The sequence below is a fragment of the Marmota flaviventris genome, chromosome 13, assembly GCF_047511675.1.
Source record: "Marmota flaviventris isolate mMarFla1 chromosome 13, mMarFla1.hap1, whole genome shotgun sequence".
NCBI classification, from domain to species: domain Eukaryota; kingdom Metazoa; phylum Chordata; class Mammalia; order Rodentia; family Sciuridae; genus Marmota; species Marmota flaviventris.
Genome location: NC_092510.1, coordinates 100,100,084 through 100,122,098, shown reverse-complemented (window position 1 = coordinate 100,122,098; position 22,015 = coordinate 100,100,084). Strand labels below are relative to the sequence as shown.

The window sequence follows — 22,015 nt, the reverse complement described above, 5'->3', positions numbered from 1 at the left end:
CAGCAAAAATACCCCAACACTACCACAAGTCGTTGCACCAACAGATAGTTCACAATGCATACAAGTGAGTTTACAATGCATACAAGTGATACATAGTCCAGGCAAGTTCTGCAAGCAGTTCAGTGATAGCTATTGCAGAAGCTGTAGATTGGTTTTATCTTTGTCTTCACCGGCACTGGGATGAAGATAGGAATTCTGGCAATAATGGCTAAAGAAAAAATTATGTAACATTCCAGCAGGCACTGAAAGAAAACAATTTTCTGAACAATTTACATTATCCTGAACAGAATTATTAAATATAATGAAAAGGAAAGGTGAAAGTAAACAAACAGATCTGTTAACCTCCTTTTTTGTTCACATATTAAAACAATCCTCAACAGCTGTTTACCCAATTTAAATTAAACCATTTAAATCACGTGAATAAAAAAACCCAATATTTGGATCCATTTTTTCATGAGCGCTCCTCATATATGATATATGGACATACGTACATACAAACATACAACACAAAACACAAGTGTGCACACATAATATAATACATACAACACATAACCTAATAGTAAAGGCCTTATAACTTTTTACAGGTGAAATCTCCATTGCAATGTTTAAAAACTCCACACTCAAAAAATAGAACTGATCAGAAAAACATTAACCTAGGTCTGTATGAGCTTAAAAAACAAAATAGAACTTCATGATGTGGGAAAGGGCAATAATAAAATAGATATTGAAAAAAGCATCCTGGTTTCATTAGCCTCCAGGTGAGGAAGAACCACTGTCTCAGATGTAAGGATAGCCAAACTGGAGTTCTGGATATCAGCTGTTATGGATTTGAGCCAAATCATCTTCTTTTTGGTCTGTAGAAATCGCTTTAGTTAGTCTCTCTGGAATCCAAATCGGCTTCTGTTCTCCCAGTGGAAACACACAAACAGACCCCCGACTCCAGACAATCACTGAGTCAGGACCTTAGTTAATCTCTCTGGAATCCAAATTGGCTGCTGTTCTCCCTCTACGGCATCGTGGGCAAATACCTGGTATTCTACCCCTTTGATACCTAGTATTGTTAAACCCTCCTTCTATGGGGCAATTCCTTTTAAAATGTCCTGTTTGTTCACAATTGTAGCATGGTTTTGGCCTGGCATCTAAAACCTGTTGTACTGCAGCTGCCAAGACTTGCCCTTGTTCATTAATGTCTCTACATAATTTAATATATGTGTTTAAATCTTCATGTTTCCATGGTCTAATGACCTCTCTGCACCAATGATTTGCTTATCATAAGCCAGTTGTTTTATTAATGGCATTGCTTGTTCTGTATTCCCAAAAACTCTGGTAGCTGTTTGAATAAGCCTATCTACAAATTCAGCATAAGGTTCATTAGCTCTTTGTATTACCTTAGATAATTGACCTTGTAAACCTCCATGTCCTTGTAAAGTCTTCCATGCCCTAACCGCATCTGCAGCAATTTGTGAGTATATGGCAGGATCATATGCAATTTGTTGCTGCTGATCCTCATAAGGTCCCTTTCCTAACAACATATCTAAATTTCTCTGAGGATAACCAGCTGCTGCATTTCGCCTAGCCATCTCCTTGCAAAATTCCTCATTTGCAACCTTCCATAACAGGTATTGTCCTCCATTTAGCACAGCTTTACACATACTAGTCCAATCTGCTGGCATCATGTCCAAGTTGGTAATGGATTCGACCATGTTTACAGTGAAGGGTGCTTGAGGACCATAGGTTGTTACAGCCTCTTTTAGCTGCTTCACTGTTTTGAAATCTAAAACATGGTGAATTCGCTGCCCTCCTGCCTGTTCAAATACAGAGCATGCTAATCTTTGAGGTCCTGTTTCAGGATCCTGTCTATTAACTATAGGGGTTGGGGGCCTCCCAGCATATGGAAGTGGAGCTGTTGGTTGGACACTTACGCCCTCTGGTGATAGAAAGTGTTAGTAGCAGTCTCCTGTTGTAACTTTTCCCCTGATGGCTTTTTCTTCTCTAAACTTTTTTCCTTTGTCTGACTAGCTCGAGAGACCTTCTCTTTTACTTGAATTTTTTTCCTCTGTCTGACTAACTTGAGAGACCTTCTCTTTTACTTGAAGTTTTTCCTCTGTCTGACTAGCTCGAGAGACCTTCTCTTTTACTTGAATTTTTTCCTCTGCCTGACTAGTTTGAGAGACCTTCTCTTTTACTTGAATCTTTTTCCTCTGTCTGACTAACTTGAGAGACCTTCTCTTTTACTTGAATCAATATGTCTTCTCCTTCTTCTACCATTGTCTGAACTGAAGGCTTTGGACTAAGCAACCAAGATACCAACGCCCACAATGGCAATGTGCCAACTGGCAGAGTCCCTGGGCTTTTCTTTTCCTTTTCCCTTAAATCTTCACCATGATGGTTCCATTGTGATATATTTAACAACTACTCCTTAAAAAGCCATGGGCTACATTTTTGTATTGTATCGACGTATGCCCCGACAGTTCTTGATTTTACTGGGATGCCTCCTTCCTCTAACAATTTACTTAACACTCTTTCAGTTTGTATTTTACTAATTTCTGATCCCGTATTTCTACTATAATACAACCCAACAAGATGACGCCAAACAAAGCCAAGACAGAATGAAACAAAAATGGAACAGCACAAAATCATTACAATAGCCTTTCTATCCTCCTGAAATGTCCATCCGTCCTTTCTCCCTATCTGTTCCTCAGATGTGAGCGGTTTTTCTTCCATCTCACTCATCTCCAGGGACAGGCAACTTGAAAAAAAATGAAAGAAGAATCTTAAAATGGCTACCCATCCTCTCGCCCTGCCCTCAGGGGCGAGCAGTTTACCTTATCACTTACCCTCAGTCATTCCCCGTGCGGGCCACCAAATGCCGCAGTCTGGCTGGGCACAATTCAGGAGCCACTTATCAAGCAGAAACTAACTTTATTTTTAGAACACACACACACACACACACACACACACACATGCCGCACCACACAGCTCTTCAGGAATTCCCTCAGAGCCCAACTGCCACCACCAGCTTCCCACAAGCCTCTCAAGCCCCCCACTCCTCCTGCTCTTGAGGCCGATTGGCTGGGCTGCATGGACGGAGCCAAAAAAAGTCCCCCAATGAGCAGCTCCGTGGTCTGAAAGGGCAGGGAAACAGCCCAATGAGCATCACTGCAGAGGAGCCAATCAGCTGGCAGCTAGAAGTTTGCTGGGGCCACTGTGAGCCAATCATCAGCTGGCAGCTGGAAGTTTGCGGGGGCCCCTTCAGCTGTGGCTCTCAACATCCATGGAGCGCTTGCCTAGCATGCACAAGGTCCTGGGCGCGATTCCCAGCACCAAGATACATCAATGAAAAGAAATAAAGCTCTTTTACTTATGAAGTACCCATTCTGTATAAGTTACTGCAACATGAGGCAGACTAAAACAGCATCCTTTGAGACTCCATGTGGATTTTAGAGTGAGTTTTTCTAGCTCTGAAAAAACATCATTGGATTTTGAAAGAAAGTACGTTAGATATGTAGATCATTTTGTCATTGACATCACCTTTATATCTTATCAAAATTAAGTCTTCCAAAAGATGAACATGAATATCTTTCCCTTAATTTGTGTCTCCTTTCATTTCCTTCAGAAGTATTTTGCAGTTTTCAGTGTACAAGTCATTTACCTCTTTGATTAGTTTTATTCATAAGTATTTTATTCTCTTCAAAACTATTATAAATATCATTGGTCCCTCAATTTCCTTTTGGGACTCCAGAAACCCCATGTAAACCTGATCTTCAAGGGTGCAGTTGCCTGGGCTGGGGTGCAGCTCAGTGTGGGAACACCTGCTGACCATGCACGAGGCTCCAGGTTCCACCCCAGTACTCCCCCCCAAAAAAAAGGCTGTGGTTACCTTATGAGTCATTATTGAAAATGTCTGTTTCATACCAACTTTTGAAACACACACACAGAGAGAGAGAGAGAGAGAGAGATCTATTAGCTGTATTAACTGGCCCACATCCCTACAGATGGAAGAAAAAGCTAAGTTACCCCAGAGCCAGTCTGCTGCTACTCTGCTAGGACTGGTCTGGAGGGTCCCACATTTAGTTGGTGGAAGGGTGACCCAGACATCTGTCTCGGCCTTTTTGAGAACATCTGTGGACATCTTTCCAATTTCCTAAATGCTGGCACTAGATCAGGACAGAGCTGTTTGCATGCCTGGGGCTTGGAGAGATGGGGGACTTCTAGCTCTCCGTAATGAATAACAAGTAAAACTCAGTGCACGGCTGGGGCTGGGGCTGGGGCTCAGCGGCAGAGTGCTTGCCTAGCACATGTGAGGCACTGGGTCGGATCCTCGGAACCACATAAAAATAAACAAATAAAATAAAGGTATGCTGTCCATCTACAACTACAAAAAAATTAAAGAAAAACTCAATGAAAACATGAAATTGTGAACCCCATTTAAAGTTGCTAAAACAGCTGTCTTCTCTATTTAGCCTTTCCTGATGCTCCAACCAGAAATGAATATCTGCACCCCAGACAGCATAGTGGGTGTCCCCTCCCCCATCCACTTGCTCTCTGGGACTTGAGATTTCTATCCTTGAGTTTCCTTGAAGCTCCTGGAGACCAGGACACAGGGCTTGTTCATCTTTGTTTTTTGCATAAGGTCATACAATCTATGAAACTGAATTAAACAGAAGGCAAGATCAAATATACAGGTAAAACACTGTGGGGTACATTTAGATTTTAGGGTCAAGAATTTGTAGCAATGTGCTTAAAACACGATCCTAGAGCAGGTTCATCTGCATGATTCCAGATCTAGATATATCTTTGTGACCCACTCAGCCAAGTGGGGCTAATATTAGCTGTAGAGAACAGAGGTGCCCACCTAGTCTACGCCCTCCCCGGTTCAGAACTGTAACCTAGCAGCTGAAACCCCACCCACCTGCTCACACCCAGCTGGACCTGAGGTCACCACTGACTGAAGCTGAGCCAATCAGATCATCTCTCCTGGAAGATCAGTTTGGGATTGAGCATAGTTAGTGGTTCTGCTCTGTTGTCTGAGAGGGGAGAAGAAGAGGTCAGGTTTTGTGGATGAGTGACCCCCAGCTCCTGGTGAAGTTTGTGCTTCCTGCCCTTCCATTCTACCCAAGAGGCACCCCTGTGTGCTTCAACAAATTCGCCTTTTCCTCAACATTATTAAGGTGGTATCTATAACACTGACCAGAGAGACACTCCTAGATCCGGACCTACTTTCTGAATTTATTGTGAGGGTTGAAACAGTGTCTGAGCCCTGTCAGCCCCAGGCAGCCCTGAGGAAGTGTCAGTGTTCCTAATGGATCCCACTTGCTCTCTGATCTGTGATGATGTCAGTGTAATGAACCAATACCAATACTCTGTCCAGGGAGGGGGGCGGGGGGGGGGTAGTCTGGGAGATCCTGCAGGTGCATGAAAAAGGATCCCCAGCAAGTGAAGCTGAGATGAGTCCCGGGGCCACCAGCCCACCCTGGCTGTCATCCATCCAAGTCTCATGAATTCTTGTTGTCTGAATAGCTAAGTGTTTGCAAACAGAGAGCAATGGCCCTGCAGTGGCCGGGTTTGGACTTCCCTGGAATGCTGGGAGGCTGGCCAACAGCACCCCTGCGGAGTCAGTGGGTCCCTCCCCCTGCTGGAGCTGGCGCTGCAGCACACAGTCCCCGCACAGCCCCTGACCATAATAATATTTTTCATTTTCTGTATCCTAGGATATTTTGACACGTAAACAATTTTGCTGGCCAGGGAGGAATTGTCCATCCTGGGGCTAGCTGGTTCTTAGCGCAGCCAAGGGAGCATATCTTTCATATAACAACCATCCCAAGTCTCTAGCCCCAGGGCTGGGGTGAAGCTCAGTGGGACAGCATTTTTTTGGCAGGCTAGGGTCCATTCCCACCACTACCAAACAACAAGAAAACATAGTGTTACCCATCTGTAGCCCTGCTTACTTCCTGTGCAACTCTCACACCAAGTCCATGTTTTCCTGCCCCCAGGGCCAGACACCAGGCAACCAGAGATATCCCCAGAGCCTAGCGCCCACGGGGTTGACTCAACCAGCCAACCCTCACCGTTCACTCTGCGCTGCCAAGCTTTTCTCATGGAAGCCCCAGTGAAGGCCCTAGCCTGGGATCTCCACCTGGTGTGTCTCCTAGTTAAACCCAGTGCTCCTCGTGGGGCCCTGTGTGGCGGGGTGTGGGGTGCCCCCTTCTCCCGGAAAACATAATGAATCTTACTTCAGTGTCACCAATCACCTTCATAAATTAAAAACCCTCAGGTACAAACAGTCCCTGGGCAGGAGGTGTAGCTTGGGGCAGAGCACACACTTAGCATCTGCGAGGCCGCAGGTTCTATCTCTAGCATCTCCTGTGACGGTCTGGCCTGGAGCAAACACACTCTCCCTCTCCCAGCTGCTGGGTCTTTGACCTCCTCTGGCATGATTCCTAGGTCTGGTCAGTTTACATGGTTAGTCCCTCACTGGTAGGGACTGGCTGAGGGACAAGCATGTGATTCAAAGGGGCTAATGAGAGTCCCCCATGAAGCTCTTTTTGGAACTATCGAGAAAGAGACTCTCTTTGTCCTTTGGAATTGAGGGGGGCAGGTGACAGGCCTAGGACTGTGGGTACCCAACTTTGCCCTTTGGGGCCGTGTGGAGAGATGGCCACACAGAGGAACAGTGCCATGGCTTCAGACCTCGGTAAGCTGAGTTTGGACGAGGATTTTGGACTTGAAATACTGGCCCTTCTCAGCTCAGAATCCAATAAGGCTGGCACAGCCTTGGGAGTGTTTGGGAAGGTAGGCTTGAATCACAGACTAATTTTGCCTGGTGATGTGGCTGCTAAGACAGCAGAGCCAGGGCCACCCTGGCTCAGAGTGGCCAACATCAGTTTGAAAAGGGAAGTGAATCTACACCCAAATCCTGTCCCCATCACTCTCTTATTTAATTGTCGTATTTTGAGGGAAACAGGAGGGAAACTAGGGAAGTGGGTTCTGTGCTACTTATTTGTCTTCCATCTTGAGCTAAAAACAGTGATCAAGGAGCAGATTTGCCAACATTTGAACATCCCTCATGCTACTAAAACGCAGTGTTATTTAAGACTTGCGTGATATAATTTATCTTTGATTCCACAAAAAAATCTTTGGACCCTGGAAGGAAGGATCATTCGTGTTCATACCACCTGACACCATTGACTCTTCTAGCCCTGGTAAGTTCTTTAAACCTTAAATGAATGACTTTTAATAAACCCACTGGCACTAGGAAAGGTCCCCAGCTGAATCCCAGGGTTCCCAGAGGAGTGTGAAACAGCAGGGTAGGCAGGGGCTGCGGGGTCCCACGGCGGGTGGGGGGTGGATGATCAGGCTTGGCACGTAATGCTTAGCATCCTGGGATGTTCCCTGGCGGGGAGACTGGTCTGGTAGGAGGTCGCCGCCAGGCCTTGGTATTGAGGCTCCAGTTAGGGAGGGGGCTGTGTCTCTGGTGGTGTCGGGTCCCCAGATGGCATAGATTGAGTCCAGGTCAGGGGCAGTCCCAGCCCTTGGTGTGGAGCCTCTGGCCTGCAGAATCTCGGATGATGGGAATGGGGCAGTGGAGTCCCAGGTCCTGGGGTGAAAAGGTGGTGGGCAAGCCGGGCTGGGGACGTGGAAGTCACTGGGTCCTGCGGTGTGGGTGTGGGTGTGGGCCCCAGGCCCAGTTCTCTGGTTCCGGGATGGAGCCTGCCCAGCGAGGGGCGGCTCCAGGCCCGGCGCGGGGACTCCAGGCCGGCAGGGGGCGCTGCGTCCCGGGAGGGTGGCGCTGGCCGGCTCCCGGACGGCTCCGGGCCGGCAGGGGGCGCTGCGCGGCGGCGGCGCGCGGGCTTCCGGCAGGTGGCGCCGTGGCCGCGGCCCAGGCCGGGCGGGCGGCGGCGGCGGCGGCAGCGGCGGCGGCGCGGCGCTGCGGCCGGCTCGCGGGCCGGGAGCGGCGGGCGGGCGCGCGGCGGCGGGCCGACGGCGGAGCGGCGGAGCGGCGGCCCGGGCGGGCTGCACCGCGGGCGGCGAGCGGGGGCCGTGGCCGCGCGGAGCCCACCATGCCGGCGCGGGCCTGAGGCGCGGCGAGCCAGGGCCGAGGCGAGCCAGGGCGCGCCGACCTGTCGCCCCGCGGCGCCCCGGCCCGGGCCCGATGAGCGGCGGCCTCGGCCTCCGGCGCAGCCCGGAAATGTCCGGCAAGCTCGAGAAAGCAGGTGAGGCGGGCGGCGCGCCCCACGGGGCCTCATGCGCGCTGGCGGCGCTCCCCGGCGGCGTCCCGCAGGCCGCGCGGCCCCGGGCGGCAGGGCCATCTTGGGCCGGGCGCTGCCCGCGCGTCCGGAGCCGGCGGGCGCGGGGACCCCGCGGCAGGGGCCTCGGAGGGCGGCCGGAGCGCGGGCGGGCGCGAGCTGGTGGCTGGGAGGGGGACGCGGCCGGGCGGCGAAATGTGTCATTCCTATTGAGCCTGGAGTTTAAATTTAACCGGAGCTGGCCGCTTCGGCGGCTTCAAAGGGGCAGACTGGACGTGTTGAGGCGGTTTCCAGGCGCACCCGACTTGCCCTGCGGTCCCAAGCCCAGCTCGGCGAGCAGGACCTGCGGGGAGGCAGGGGCCTGAGGATGGTGGTGGGTCTTGGTGCAGACCTCCTCTCTTTGTGTGTTCCTGGAGATCTTAGGGAGTTGCCTTCTGATTGCTTGGGTTTCGCCAGTGCCGTGCCGGGAATAGCTCTCCAAAAAGTCAATTACTGGTGTGCACATGGGGCCCAGGGATTAATTAGGCGACGACACCTTGCGGGGCACAATCCTCGGGTGCACACTGCAGTAGGCAGCGGTTCAAGGCTCCTGTGTGGGGACCACGTCTGGTTGTTAGAGCCCAAATACCTGGTCAGCTTGGCAGCTGCTTATGCAGGGCACACTTCAGGCGGCTGAGAAGGGGTCGGTGGCATTCGGTGATGTTTTCCAGGTTGAATCGGAACACTTTTCTGGCATGCATCTCTGCAGCAGACCCAGAAGGCAATGCAACTTTTGCAGCCTGCGGTTTAAGCACAGGAAGGAAATTTTTGTAGCCTTTATTAAGGGTTTGCTATATATCCGGCTCTATGCTCAGCCCCTTGAATGTGTGGCTTATTAAATCTTTGAAGGTTCTCTGTGAAAGAGAATATGGTCCCAGTTTTATGAACTCAGAGAGGTTCAACCCGGCAATGGGAACAGCATGCCTGGCCCTCTGATCAAAAACCTAGGGCACCCTTCTCAGGAGTGGGGCCCTTCGTTTCAGGTGCTATTTCTGGGGTATGCTTCTCACTGTTCTCCAGCCCCAGGGCCTTGCCTGGTGACCATGAGTCGCTTTCCTGCACACGTGCTTGTCCAGAAATATCTTTGGTTCATCTGTGCAGCATTTCTCAGGAACTCCTAGTATAGTGTCTCATCAGAATGGCACTGTTGGAAAATTTGTATAGTATACTTAAAAATAACATTAACTGGATTTTGATTGTCAGACTGTTATGTTTATTGTTTAAAACTTGGTAATCATGGAAAAGTAAACAGAAGAAAGTGAAAATTACGTGTCAACCCATGGTTTGTTTTCCATAGCTCAGAATGACATGAGCCTTAATGAGCATCTCTTCTACCAGTCCATTTTACCTCGAGTGTCCTTAGGCCTTCTCTGGACACACCCTCTGCTATGGGCTGCAGTAGGTGCAAAACCCAGTAAGTGCCTGTCCTAGAAGCCTGTGTGGGGAGCTGACCTAGTAATTCCTGGGCTGCCAGGCTGCATGAAAGGGCAGCTGGGGCCTAGGTGAGGAGCCTTAGTAGCTAAGGAGTGAGAAAAGGTCTGAAAGGGACAGTGTGAGGCTCCGAAGAGAAGGTGTGGGATATCTCAGTAGAAAGGGAGGAAAGAGGATTGAGTGGAAGGAGCTGGTCAGGGGCAGTGGAAAGGGCAGGAGGAAGATGCATTTGGTGAGAATTAGCCAGATGGTAAAGTTCTGAGGTCAACAAGACCAGGTATGGCATATCATCTGGGTATTGAGGGCATAGGTATGGAGCTGACAGGAGATCCAGCCCTCTCACGGATCTTTTCCTATGGTCTGTACACAGCTGCTGAGGAAAGTTGGGCCACTCCTGGAGTGAGTGAAAGTTAACCTTTCTGGTGATTTTGGTTGTTACAGGTGAATTTCACTTTTGTGTGTGTGTATGTGGTACCAGGAATTGAAGCCAAAGGCACTTAACCACTGAGCCACATCCCCAGCCATTTTTACTTTTTATTTTGAGACAGGGTCTCACTAAGTTGTTTAGGGCCTATCTAAATTGCTGAGGCTGGCTTTGATTTGCAGTCTTCCTGCCTCAGTCTCCCTCGCCAATGGGATTACAGGTGTGTGCCACTGCAGCCAGCTTGCTTTGCATTTTTTTAAAATTATTTTTTACTTATACTTGAACACAATACCTCTATTTTATTTATTTATTTTTAAGTAGTGCTTAGGATCAAACCCAGGGCCTCGCATATGCCAGGTGAGCGCTCTACCGCTGAGCTACCACCCCAGCCCTCGCTTTGCATTTTGATAAACTTTTCTGTTAGGACTTCTGTTGGAGTTTTCTTTCTTTCTTTCTTTTTAATATTTATTTTTTAGTTGTAGTTGGACACAGTACCTTTGTTTTATTTATTAATTTTTATGTGGTGCTGAGGATTGAACCCAGGGCCTTGCACACTCTAGGTGAGGGCTCTACTGCTGAGCCACAACTCCAGCCCCAGGGTTTTCTATTTTTTATTTATTTTGTTTTTGAGACAGGGTCTCACTAAGTTGCTGAGGCTGGCCTTGAATTCTAACTCCTTGGGTCTCAGACTCCTGCATCACTGGGATTATAGGTGTGTGCCTCCATGCCTGGTGCCTACTGGCACTTTCTTTAAAAAAAAAAAAAATATATATATATATAGATAGATAGATAGATAGATAGATATAGATATATAGATATTTAGTCATAGTTGGAGACAACACCTTTATTTATTTATTTTTATGTGGTGCGGAGGATCAAACCAAGCGCCTCGCATGTGCTAGGCACGTACTCTACCGCTGAGCCCCAGCCACAGCCCCTACTGGCACTTTCCAAGTGGTCCTGCTGTTAATCAGAGCAGTGTGTGATTGGAAGGAGAGGTCCTTTGTTGAAGGGACTGTTCTCAGGTGTTTGCAGATCCCGACACCTTGCAAACATGCTGCTGTTTGAGTTGTGCCAATTTTGCTGCCTGGAAGCAACAGAAACAGTGAAACATGCTTGCCTCTCTGCCCTCTGAAAATAGTTCCTACTCCTCAGGGTTTAGGGGATTGGGGGTTTTTGAGCAAACAGGAAGGTGTTTTTATACCCCTCACAGCCCCAAGACTGGTGCATCCGGCCTCTTGGCAAGCAGGGCTCTTCCCCCTCGGGCAGATCTTCCCACCTCTGTCGTAGCTCTTCTTCAGTGCCTCGCCTAGTCATCCAGAGGACATGCCACCTCATAGGGATACAGAAAGGCAAGCTTCACTTCTGGCTGTCCCAAGTGCCCGTGGTGGATGAAGACAGTCTGGGTTCCAGAGGGGCCTGTCATGAGGGGAGGAGGCTGGAGTTAGGGACCAGGTATCCTGGGGAACCCCCAGGATGCACGCTTTTAGGAGCTGAGAGGGGCCTGTTCTGTAAGACTGCTGGGAGATGGCACAGCCCCTCCATGATGGAATGCTTGGACCCGGAGACCATTTTGGGGGGACATGTGAGCATGGTTCTGGACACTCCTGTTCTGCTGACTCACTCTTTTTTTCCAGCAAAAACATGAAATGAGGAGAGTTGGTGCCCTAATGTTTCTGAAGCTTAAGACTGAACTGGCATCTGCAATTTGGCTTCACACCATTTGTCACAACTGTGCCTGTGGAAGGGAAAAACTCAAATTTAATTGCTCAAAAATCTCAGACTCCTGGTTCTCTTGAAAAATGGGGATCTGTAGTGACCCTGAGCCCTCATACCTGCCTGTCAGACAGCCAGGGCAGAGCGGGGAAGTGGCCATATCCATGGAGTTCCTATCACTTCCCCCGATGGCCACATTGCTGATTCTCATTGCCTACTTGGACTGTGGACATTTGTTTGCATCCCTGTCTTTGAAGAAATGATTCTTGTTTGCCTTTTTCTGGACTTTGAAATTTTTGCTCTGTTCCTTTGTTGATTGATCATTTGATTCTTCATCTAGCACTGATTGAGCTCCTGTGCTGCCGGGTGCTGTCCTCACCTCTAGAGATCTGGTAGGGAACTGGGCAGACCTCAGGCCACCTGCCTTGACGATGGCATTGGCCTGTAAGAGGGCTGGGCAAGTTATAGGATAGTGGTCCTGAGCTACTCCTCGCCTGGAGGAAGAGGGCACCTGAGTTTCACTGGCTGCACTCACCAGAGCTTCAGGAGCAGCTTTCTTCCCTCCGTTCAGTTCCTGCATCAGTTTATCAGTTTATGAGCACCTCCTAAGGCCTGGAGTTATAGTCCTTGGGTTGCAGAAGGGGCCTCGTCTTCTGGGCCTTACCTGGCTGCGGCCCATGATAAAAAGAAGACACTACAAAGAAAGAAGAAATTATATTCCTTCCTTCCTTCCGTCCTTCCGTCCGTCCTTCCTTCGTTTTTTTCCTCTTTCCTTCCTTCCTTCCTCCCTTCCTCTTTCCATCCTCCCTCCCTCCCTCCCTCCCGTTCTCCTTTTTTTCTTTCTCCTTTGCTTCCTTTCTGTGCTGCCTGCAGACCACAATCTGCCAATGAGTTTCATTACTTACCAAACCCTCTGGCCAGCACTAGCTCCTTGTGGCCTTGGTAAAGCTCTGTGGGGCTGGCAAACTGGCCTCAGCCTTGCGTAGCACACCGCCTGCACACAGAATTACTGTGGGGTCTCAAAGTCCTGTGCTATATTTTTCAAGTGTTTAAAGATGCTTTTACTCTGAATTGAAAGGAAATGTACAGTGACTGATTCATTAGCAGCTCGTTATTTTGTATCTTCTCAGAACAGATACTAAAAGTACAAGTACTGTCAAAGGTGGGGCTGCACATTTTTGGTGACCTAAGAAAGGGCCTCCTAGATTACCAATCACTGCATTTTGATCAGTTTTAAACTCCTCAGGTTTCAGTTTACCAGTACAGCCTGTCCATGGCACCTGCTCCTCATTCACTGTTTGCTCCCTGAACAATTTCTAAGTTCCTCCTCCTTGGCAGTTGCTGTGTGATGCCCATGGTTTCTGGGAGCCTGCAGACAGCTGGTCTTCTCAAGGTGGAAATCCAGGGGTAAGACTGTCTGGGACATTTTTGCAATTTCCTGTGGTTTTCAAATGCATTTATAGACTACCTCATTTCACTTCATCCTCATGACAGCCCTGAGGGTGAAGGCAGGGAAGAGTATCCTCATTCTGCACCTGCAGGCAGCTGAGGCCTAGGGAAATTTGGTTACTTGCCCAAGATGGCAACTCTAGGGAAGTGAAATGGGGAACTGGCCCTCTTTCTGTCTCTGAAGATTGCTGTTAGAGTCTGTGAGTTGCTGGTGACACAGCAGCTTTCTTTCTTTTTTTTTTTAATTTTTTTTTAATATTTATTTTTTAGTTATTGGCGGACACAACATCTTTGTTTGTATGTGGTGCTGAGGATCGAACCCGGGCCGCACGCATGCCAGGCCAGCGCACTACCGCTTGAGCCACATCCCCAGCCCCGACACAGCAGCTTTCTATATCCTGGTTCATGCTTCTACATTTCTTTATATATATATTTGGTTGTTGATGTGCCTTTATTTTATTTATTTTTATGAGTGCTGAGGATCAAACCCAGTGCCTCGCACATGCTAGGCAAGCACTCTACCACTGGGCCTTACCTGGCTGTGGCCCATGATAAAAACAAGACACTACAAAGAAAGAAAGAAATTACATTGCTTCCTTCCTTCCTTCCTTCCTTCCTTCCTTCCTTCCTCTTTCCTCTACATTTCTTTTTGATCTCAGGAAAACAACAACAACAACAAAACTGCCAGTTAAATTAAGGTAGGCCCAACTTGATCTTTAGGTTGCATATACTATTTATAATACCAGCAGCATCAACAGTGTTACAAAGAGATAAGAAAGAGTTCTGACACAGATAAACCTGTTTTAAAAAATCAGCCACAACAACCCCAAATGTTTCCTGGTCTGCTGAGCAGCTGTCGGCAGAGTGGTTTGAATGGGATTCCTTGTAGCCAGGAGACCTGATAGGAGGCTCATAAAGATGAGTCATGTGTGAGCTTGCAGAAAAATCATTTCCCAAGTTAGCTCGGATTGCACATTTCCTTGGACGTCAGGCTGGGTCTTACCTCAGTCCCCTCAGTGTGTTGCCTGTTGCCATAATAAGATGACACCCTGGAAAGGGGAGAGGCCTGGCAACGGAAGCCAAGCCTACCGTGCTGTCCCATGGCTTCAGGCTAGCAGTTTTGCTCCTGGGACAGGTGTGTGTCTGACTCAGACCACCTTGCCCCAAAGGCTGTTTTATGAGTAAATAAATAAAATCCATGGTTTGAATTATTAAGGGATCTATCATCTTAGTTTCTAGTCCTTTGTTTTAGACCATATGAGACCTGGTCTTTGGGTGTTTTCCCGTTTTGTGGGGGGGAGTCTCATTTTCTCCAGGAAGGGGTGGGCTCTGGATTAAGTTTTTTTTTTTTCCCCAAAGCAGCAGATCCCTTTTTGTATAGAAGAAGGCCATTACATAGAAGCTAGTGGGAAAGCCACTTCAGTCCTTGCTCAGCAGTTGGCTCTGAGGTTCCTCCTTGGAACCCACCCCCCGACACACACACACACCAAACTGTGAAAACTAACTTCCTGGATGCCCTCATGGTCTCCTCCACCAAAACCGACTTCCTACAATCTCTTGGTGCCTTCTCTTCCTCTAGCAGATAGTAAATTCCATGGAAAGGCCCCAAGTAAACACTTGGGTAGAATGATATTGTTTAACTCATTCAGAATTCAAAGCGCCAGTTTCCTGTCTGCAAGTTAAAAATCAACAAATAAAGCCTCAAATAGACCATTAGCTTCATGAGGGAGTGTACCTGTCTACCACTGGGGGCCACCACAAGCCTAGCACACATTAGGTGCTGAATACATACTTATTAAAGGAATGTAAGCTTAGTTAATATTGGTATAGAATGAACTTAGGGCCCTAATTTAAAGTCTCTGATCCTCTTTAATACTTTATTTCTTTGGTGCAGGGAGTCAAACCTATACATGCTGGGCAATTGCTTTACCATTGAGCTACTCCCAGCCCTGCTGAGCCAGTCAGGCTGTGTCCTGGGAAGTTAAAAGGATCAGTGCTTTGATAAAGAGTGCAGAGAGTTGGGAATCTGTGTTAACTACTTACATTAACTGGTGTTTTCATGTAGTCCTTGAATATAAACAATGATATTGAGATCAAATTCCCAAGCTGGTGTGTTAAGACGCACACCTGTAATTCTGGCTAATGGAGGCTGAGGCAGGAGGATGACTTGAGTCCAGGAGTTCAAGGCCATACTGGGCAGCATTAAAAAAAAAAAAAAAGGCTGGGGTGTAGCTCAGTGGTAAGGCCCAGAACTCTAGACATGGGACAGACGGAGCCACAGCCCAGTTGTGACATGGCACATGCTCCATTTGTGATGACAGCTTGCATGGAAACAAAGTACTCTTGGGCAATGCTGGTTCTGTGTGGAGTGGTTGTAGTTTTGCCAGTACATTCACAAGGTATGTGCCAACTCTGCCCAGCCTGGCCCCCATAACTAGCACCAGAACAGGAATCTGTCATTTTTATTTTTTTTAGTTGGTCTTGAAACTTTCTTGAGGACCAGCTCCCTCCTCATGTGTTCATAGGTGACTGGACAGTACTGAGGGCAGGGGCTGAGGAGCCCTCTACTGGCATCCCTCTGGCTCCCCTTTTCATTTTTTTAGGGGACCTGGACAGCTCTTGCCATGCCTTCCTCTTCTGTGAGCTGAGACGTAGTGCACTTGCTTGAGTGGACTAGAAATCTGGTTTCTGACGGTCACAGTTTCTCTTTGTTGCCCCTTTTTCTTCCAGGCTGTGGTTTGAGAGAGTCCCTCCTGCTGCTACCTGTAGACTGCTCTTTCCTCCCCATGGCACCTTAGCCTGCTGTACCTGTTGGCCCCTGAAGGAGGTCTTCCTTTTGGTTTTTCCTTCACTGCCAGACCACAGTCATTTCATGTCAAATAAAGTTTTGTGATCAGGAAATGTTGCCCTGCTTTTTTTTTTTTTTTTTAAAGGGTGCTAGGGATAGAACCCAGGGCCTTGTGCATGTTAGGCAAGCGCCCTATCACTGAGCTCCACTTCAGCCCAAACTGTCATGCTTTTAAAGTTTAGGAATGAGTCCTGCACAGGATGGTATGTGCTGCTTCCCAGGGATGGGGACAAGGCAATTTCAGGCATTTGCTTTGTAGCTTTTAAAAATGTAGGGCATTGGTGTGGGCTTGACAGACGTGGCTCCCAACCGCACACTGTTGCGTCAAACAGCTCAAGTGTGACACTGCAGTGTTGGGGAGAATAAAGGACATGGGATGGGAAGGAAAGCTAAGTCCAGTGGAGAGCCATTCAGCTGACCGAAAGCAAGCAAGCAGAAAAAAAACCCTAGCAGGAAACAATCGTATGTATTTGCTGGCTATGGATAATCATGTGTGCCTTCCTTCTTTCAGTGACTGGTTGTGAACACATAGATGACGATTGTGCATGGGCTGGGGCATGGTTCCTCTCAGCCCCTCCTTTCAATAATAAATAAAAATAGTTGTACCAGCTTACATCAGGCTCTCACCACGTGCCAGTGCCGGGCTCTGTCCTGCGTCTTACACATGTGGTCTAATCCTTACACTAGGAGAAAGGTCTCACTACTGTTCCCATTCCATAGAGGAGGGAGCAAAGCCATGGTCTTTTCTTTGAGAGTAGTTAAGTTGACACAGTTTTATACTGAGTGGGCAAAGCTGGGACAAAGGCTAGGAGTATTCACTCTCATCTGTTTTCACTGTTCTGTGCACCATTCTCCACCAGCAGGGATCCCTCTGCTCTGAGGCCTGGATAATACTGGGCGGATTGCTTGAGGAGACAGCTATATTCCAGTCTGTGCCAAAAGGACTCAGGAAGCCTTGCTTCTTGCTGTGAAAAACAGAAAGTCTGGTAGTCCATTCTCAAAATATGGTATTCAGCCTTAATTGGATCAAATTGTAGCCCTTCCCTTTTGCACCCAAATTCTTAAATTAGCCAACCACATAAATTGTGGTTAAGTCCTCCAGTCAGGGTGAAGGGCAGAGCTGCCTTCAGTATAGACAGGAGGACTGCTGCCCAGGGGCACCTGTTAGCCAGGTTCAGTAGCACACCCTTCTGGCAGAAGCAAAGGTTTGCCTTGCCTACCTGCTTTTGAGCACATGTTTAATGTAATTTCTTGAGTGTTTTTAACATTGCTGGGAGACCATGGGCAAACTGCCTACCTTCGTTTTTGCGGGGGGATACTGGGGTTTGAACTCAGGGCCACTCAATCACTGAGCCACATCCCCAGCCCTGTTGTGCATTTTATTTAGAGACAGGGTCTCACAGAGTTGCTCAGTTCCTTGCCGTTGCTGAGGCTGGCTTTGAACTCCAGATCCTCCTGTCTCAGCCTCTGAACTCCTGGGATTACAGGTGTGAGCTACCACGTCCATCCTGTTTACCTTTCTGAGCCTCTGGTGCCTCTGTCAAAACTCAATGGGGTGGGCAGATCCTCCTGAGAGGCTTTCTTCCTTTTCTTTTTTTTTATATTGAGGATTGGACCCAGGGATGCTCCACCACTGACATCACCAGCCCCCCCTTTTTTTTTAGACAGGGTCTGGCTAAGTTACCTAGGCCTTCTAAGTCGCTGAGGCTGGCCTGGAACTTGTGATCCTCCTGCCTCAGCTTCTCAAGTAGCTGAGATTATAGGTGTGTGCCTGGGCCTGGCCTTGACAATTGAGGAAAGAAATGTAGTAAAAGGGGAATTGACTTGCCAAGTTCAGATTGCAGAGGACTGGCTTTCCCTCCCCCTGCTCCCTCCATTGGGCCCCAAAGTCTAGCACTGGTCTGCTCCAGAGTCTCGGGGGCACCACTATAGTCATTGCGTGGAACCTACTTTGGGACTCCCCTGGGGCTTTCCAGCCTCTCACAGGATGGCGATGATGGCTCCACCTCTGCCTACAGATTTACAGAGCAACTTCTGGTTTCTTAGTTACAGAAGTGGCTTCAGAAGTATGTTGACTGGAAATATCGCATAAGAGTCTGCTTTGGAGAAACTTTTTGCAGATGGGGCAGCAGTGGGAAGTGGCCCTTGTGAGTCAAAATAGTTCCCTCCACCCACCCAGCCATCCAGTACTGGCTGAGTGTCCTGAGTGCCAAGCAGCCTTTACAGGGAGTGGAGTAGAGAGGGTGAGAAGTGCTGGTGTCCTGTAGGAGTTGGCAGTCCCACCGTTGCCTGTGCTGTGTGCAGGAGGCTGCATCTTGGCTTTCACACATCATCTGTTAGAGACAGCATGAGCCCATGTGAGGGGCAGGAAAGAGAACTTTCTGTGGCCCCAGGTCTGCACCAATGCATTGCTTAGTGTCCTTAGTCTCCCTAGTACTCCTTGCTCTGCAGTACCCCTGGGAGCAGTGCCAGGCAGTGGCTGAGTTTGGGCCTCAGGTCCCTAGCTGGGGCTTTGGGTTCCAACTCTTTCATGTGATAGTCCAGGGATATTGTGCAAAGTCACTTCTCCTCTGAGCCTCAGAGTTTTATCAGTGAAATGGAGAAAGCGGGACCAGCTCCTGACTTGTGGTTTTGAGAGAGGAGTGGGCAAGACTCTGCTTTGTTCATAAGTAAGGTCCCTTCTGCTCCAAAATGGCCATTTCTATTACAATGATAATGTGGTAAATAAAACAGACCTCAGCATTCACAGAAGAAAGGGCGGTCTCTGGCTGTTGTGTTTTGGAGTCTCTGTGGTGCTGGGGATGGGCCTTGCACGTGCTTTACCACCAAACTGCACCCTTAGTGTTCTCACTCACCCTCTCTCAAAATCTGAGAATATTGAATTCCAAGGAACAGACTTTTACAATCAAGGGGTAAGCCTGTGAGCAGGCAGCTACTGGGAGAAGTAGATGGCACTGAAGTGTAGCCACTTGTGGTCCCGTCTTATCATCTGGTTCTCTCTGCGGGGAGCGGGCCTGTGCTTGTGCACTCTGGCTTGTGTGGGAGCCACAGCAGTGCTGACCCATCAGCAGATGCACTTTTGTTCTGTCCTGAGAGATATCACTTGAGTGTCTCCTGCCAGGAGTGACTCTCGGGATGATGGAGCCATCTTTTCAGCTCTGGAGGTGAATTGAGCACCTGGCGTTGCTTTTGTTTTGTGACTGTTGAACTACACAAGCCATACGAGACTCTTCTGGACAAAGAACTTACAAATTATGTGGAGTGCCACATCAGGGTGATCTTTTACCCCTATTTTTCTCCCTTGATTAACTTCACAGTTAAGATAAGCTCAGGAATCATGTTGTATTGTTCTGCCACTTTCTCGACCCATGCTCTCCTGGGCTAACTTGAGAGTGTTTGTGGTCTCTGCAGATTTGTCAGTGTAGCTGGCACGAAGCATAGGGAGTGCTGTTTGCAGAGGGTCCAAAGCCCAGCAGCTCCTTTCACTTTCTGTAATCACTTGGTCCTGGAGGTACAGAACCTCTCACTTGATTAGCATAGCCACACTACCTTGTACTTCTGTCTTGGCATGTCCAGAGTGCCTTACAAATATTAATTCTATGAGCTCATCACAAAACCAAAGGCATGAATCAAAAGCATGCTTTTCTGCATGATCAGCTCTTGTTTCTTTTGCTTACAAGGAGCTATTAATTACCCTAAATATGCAGTTTTGTAGAATGAAGTTTTTATATTGGACAAGATAGGAATTTGGCTAGGGACCTGGACTACACTTCAGCCCCAGATTGCAGGGACCATGGCCCCATCTTGGTAAGACAGAGCATCTATCCCTGAGGAAATGATGTGGTTTCAAATTGTCAGGGGGAGTGTAAGTCACTCTCATCAGCAAGGCTTTGAACTGTGGCATCTCTCAGTGATGCAGAGAGAATGGATATGGCACTGCCAGAGTCACTCTGCCTTCTGGGCAAGCCACAGTCCTTCTCTGGGCCTCAACCTCCTCCATAATAGAGGACCCTACCCTAGACAGTGGTTCTGAGCTTTTTAAGGTCATGGGCCTACTGGTACCAGGGGAGCTCTGTGTACTCTGTCCCCAGAGGTAAAGATCAATCATATGCAGGCAGGCCTGTTTCCACCAGCTGTAAATTCTTGCTACTGCATATCATGATAATTTGCAAACACCCTGTGTCTTGGAGAGACTGAGTAGGATCTTGGGTGTTTGGAACCAGTAGGAGTTGATTTCTCGTAGTTTAAATGATAGTAGTTTTGCATTTCTGGGATTTTGTAAGGGTCTCAGGAGATAGTGCTTGCAGGCCTCTTGGTCAATGCTTGTTGGATAGAAGGGGGAACTTTCTGCTTTGGGATGAGGATTTTAAAAAAATTTACAGACAGAAAAATTGATTTTGTGGGTGTAGAGTGCTGTTGAGTTTGAACATGTTTAGACTCGTGTAACCCCCAGACAGGAGGCAGAACAGTCTGTCTCTCCGGGAACCTCCTTCTGCACTTCCACAATCCAACCCTTCTGTAGCCCCTAAGATTGCTGGTCTGCTTTCCATTTCACCTGCAGATTTGCCCTTTCCAGAGTGCCTTATAAATGTCAGCACTCGGGGTGTGACAGTGGACAATGGCTTCTTTTGCCCCATACCTGCCTTTGAGATTCACCTCCTTATTACTTTATCACTAGCCCATTCCTTCTTATTGCTGAGTAGTATTCTATTGTATGGGCATGATGACTATATCTGCCTGACTTTGGTTTGGACTTGGTTAATCGTCTGTTTCCTGGAAATAAAGATGGCATTGGATAACCGACAACAACAAAAAAACCCCCAAGTTTTAACAATGGGCAAAGGACTCAAAAGATGCTTTTTAAATGGCCAGCATGACACAAAAGTATGTTCAACATCACTAAGATTAGGGAACTGCAAATTGCCTCACACTCATAAGGATGGCTGCTTTCACAAAAACTGAAAATGAAAGTGTTGACAAGGACTTGGAGAAATTAGAACTCTTGTGCACCATGGATGGGAATGTAACCTGGAGCAGCCACTGTGGGAAACAGGATGGCGATTCCTCTAAAAATAGAAAATTTAATTACCCTGTGATCCAGCAATTCTGCCTCTGCATATGTACTCACAGGAGTATTGGAAGCAAGGACTTGAAGAGATATGTGTACATCCATCTTTATACCAGCATTATTCATAAGAGCCAGCAGGTGCAAGCAACCTGGGGGTGTGTTGACAGGTGATGGATAAGGTAAGTCGTGTGTGATAGAGTGGAATATTATTCAGCCTTAGGAAGGAAATTCTGACATGCTGCAGCATGGGTGAACCTTAGACATGGCCCTTGGTGGACCTGTGTGTTAGGAGAGATGTCTGACTCCTAGGGGCAGGAAGCTTCTCAGCTAGGGTAAATCTCCTATAGTTGGATGGGACTCTCCTCACCTTGTACCTGGGCTTTTCAGCTGTGCTTGGCCCCTACAAAAACCCCCACAGAGGGGATCACCTGGAGTCCTCTGGTAAGCTGCACTTGCCTCCAGTCCATCAGTGCAAGAGGAGCCTAAATCCCCAGTCGAGCCCCATCCCTGCAGCCTGGTACTTAGAGCAGGCCAGCTATTAAGGAAGACCCAGCTTCGCACGGCCAATATCTGAGGCCCTGCCTGGATCCTTCATCAGTACTTGCTCTGGGTTGATGGCATAGGTGGCATGCATTCTAGCATTGTTGGACAGGACTCCAGGGTGCCGGCCACATTCCTGAGAAGGCATCACTGGCTTGGAAGGAGGGAAAGAGAAAAGAAGATCTGGGCAGACGAAGTCAAGGCCAGTCAGGCTGATTGGATTGAAGGTGCCTCTGTGTACGAGTTGCAGCTGG

General features: G+C 48.2%; 1 protein-coding gene across 2 annotated transcripts in view; it reads left to right on the top strand.

Moving 5' to 3' along the window:
* Positions 1 to 8,059: 8,059 nt before the first annotated feature.
* The window catches only part of Rapgef1 (Rap guanine nucleotide exchange factor 1), a 123,846-nt gene continuing 109,890 nt past the window's right edge, over positions 8,060 to 22,015 (top strand). For both annotated transcript variants that reach the window (XM_034636100.2, XM_027942616.2), the window contains exon 1: positions 8,060 to 8,213. In XM_034636100.2, coding sequence (XP_034491991.2) covers positions 8,153 to 8,213 — 61 coding nt within the window. In that variant the 5' untranslated portion in view covers positions 8,060 to 8,152. The remainder of the gene's footprint in view (positions 8,214 to 22,015) is intronic.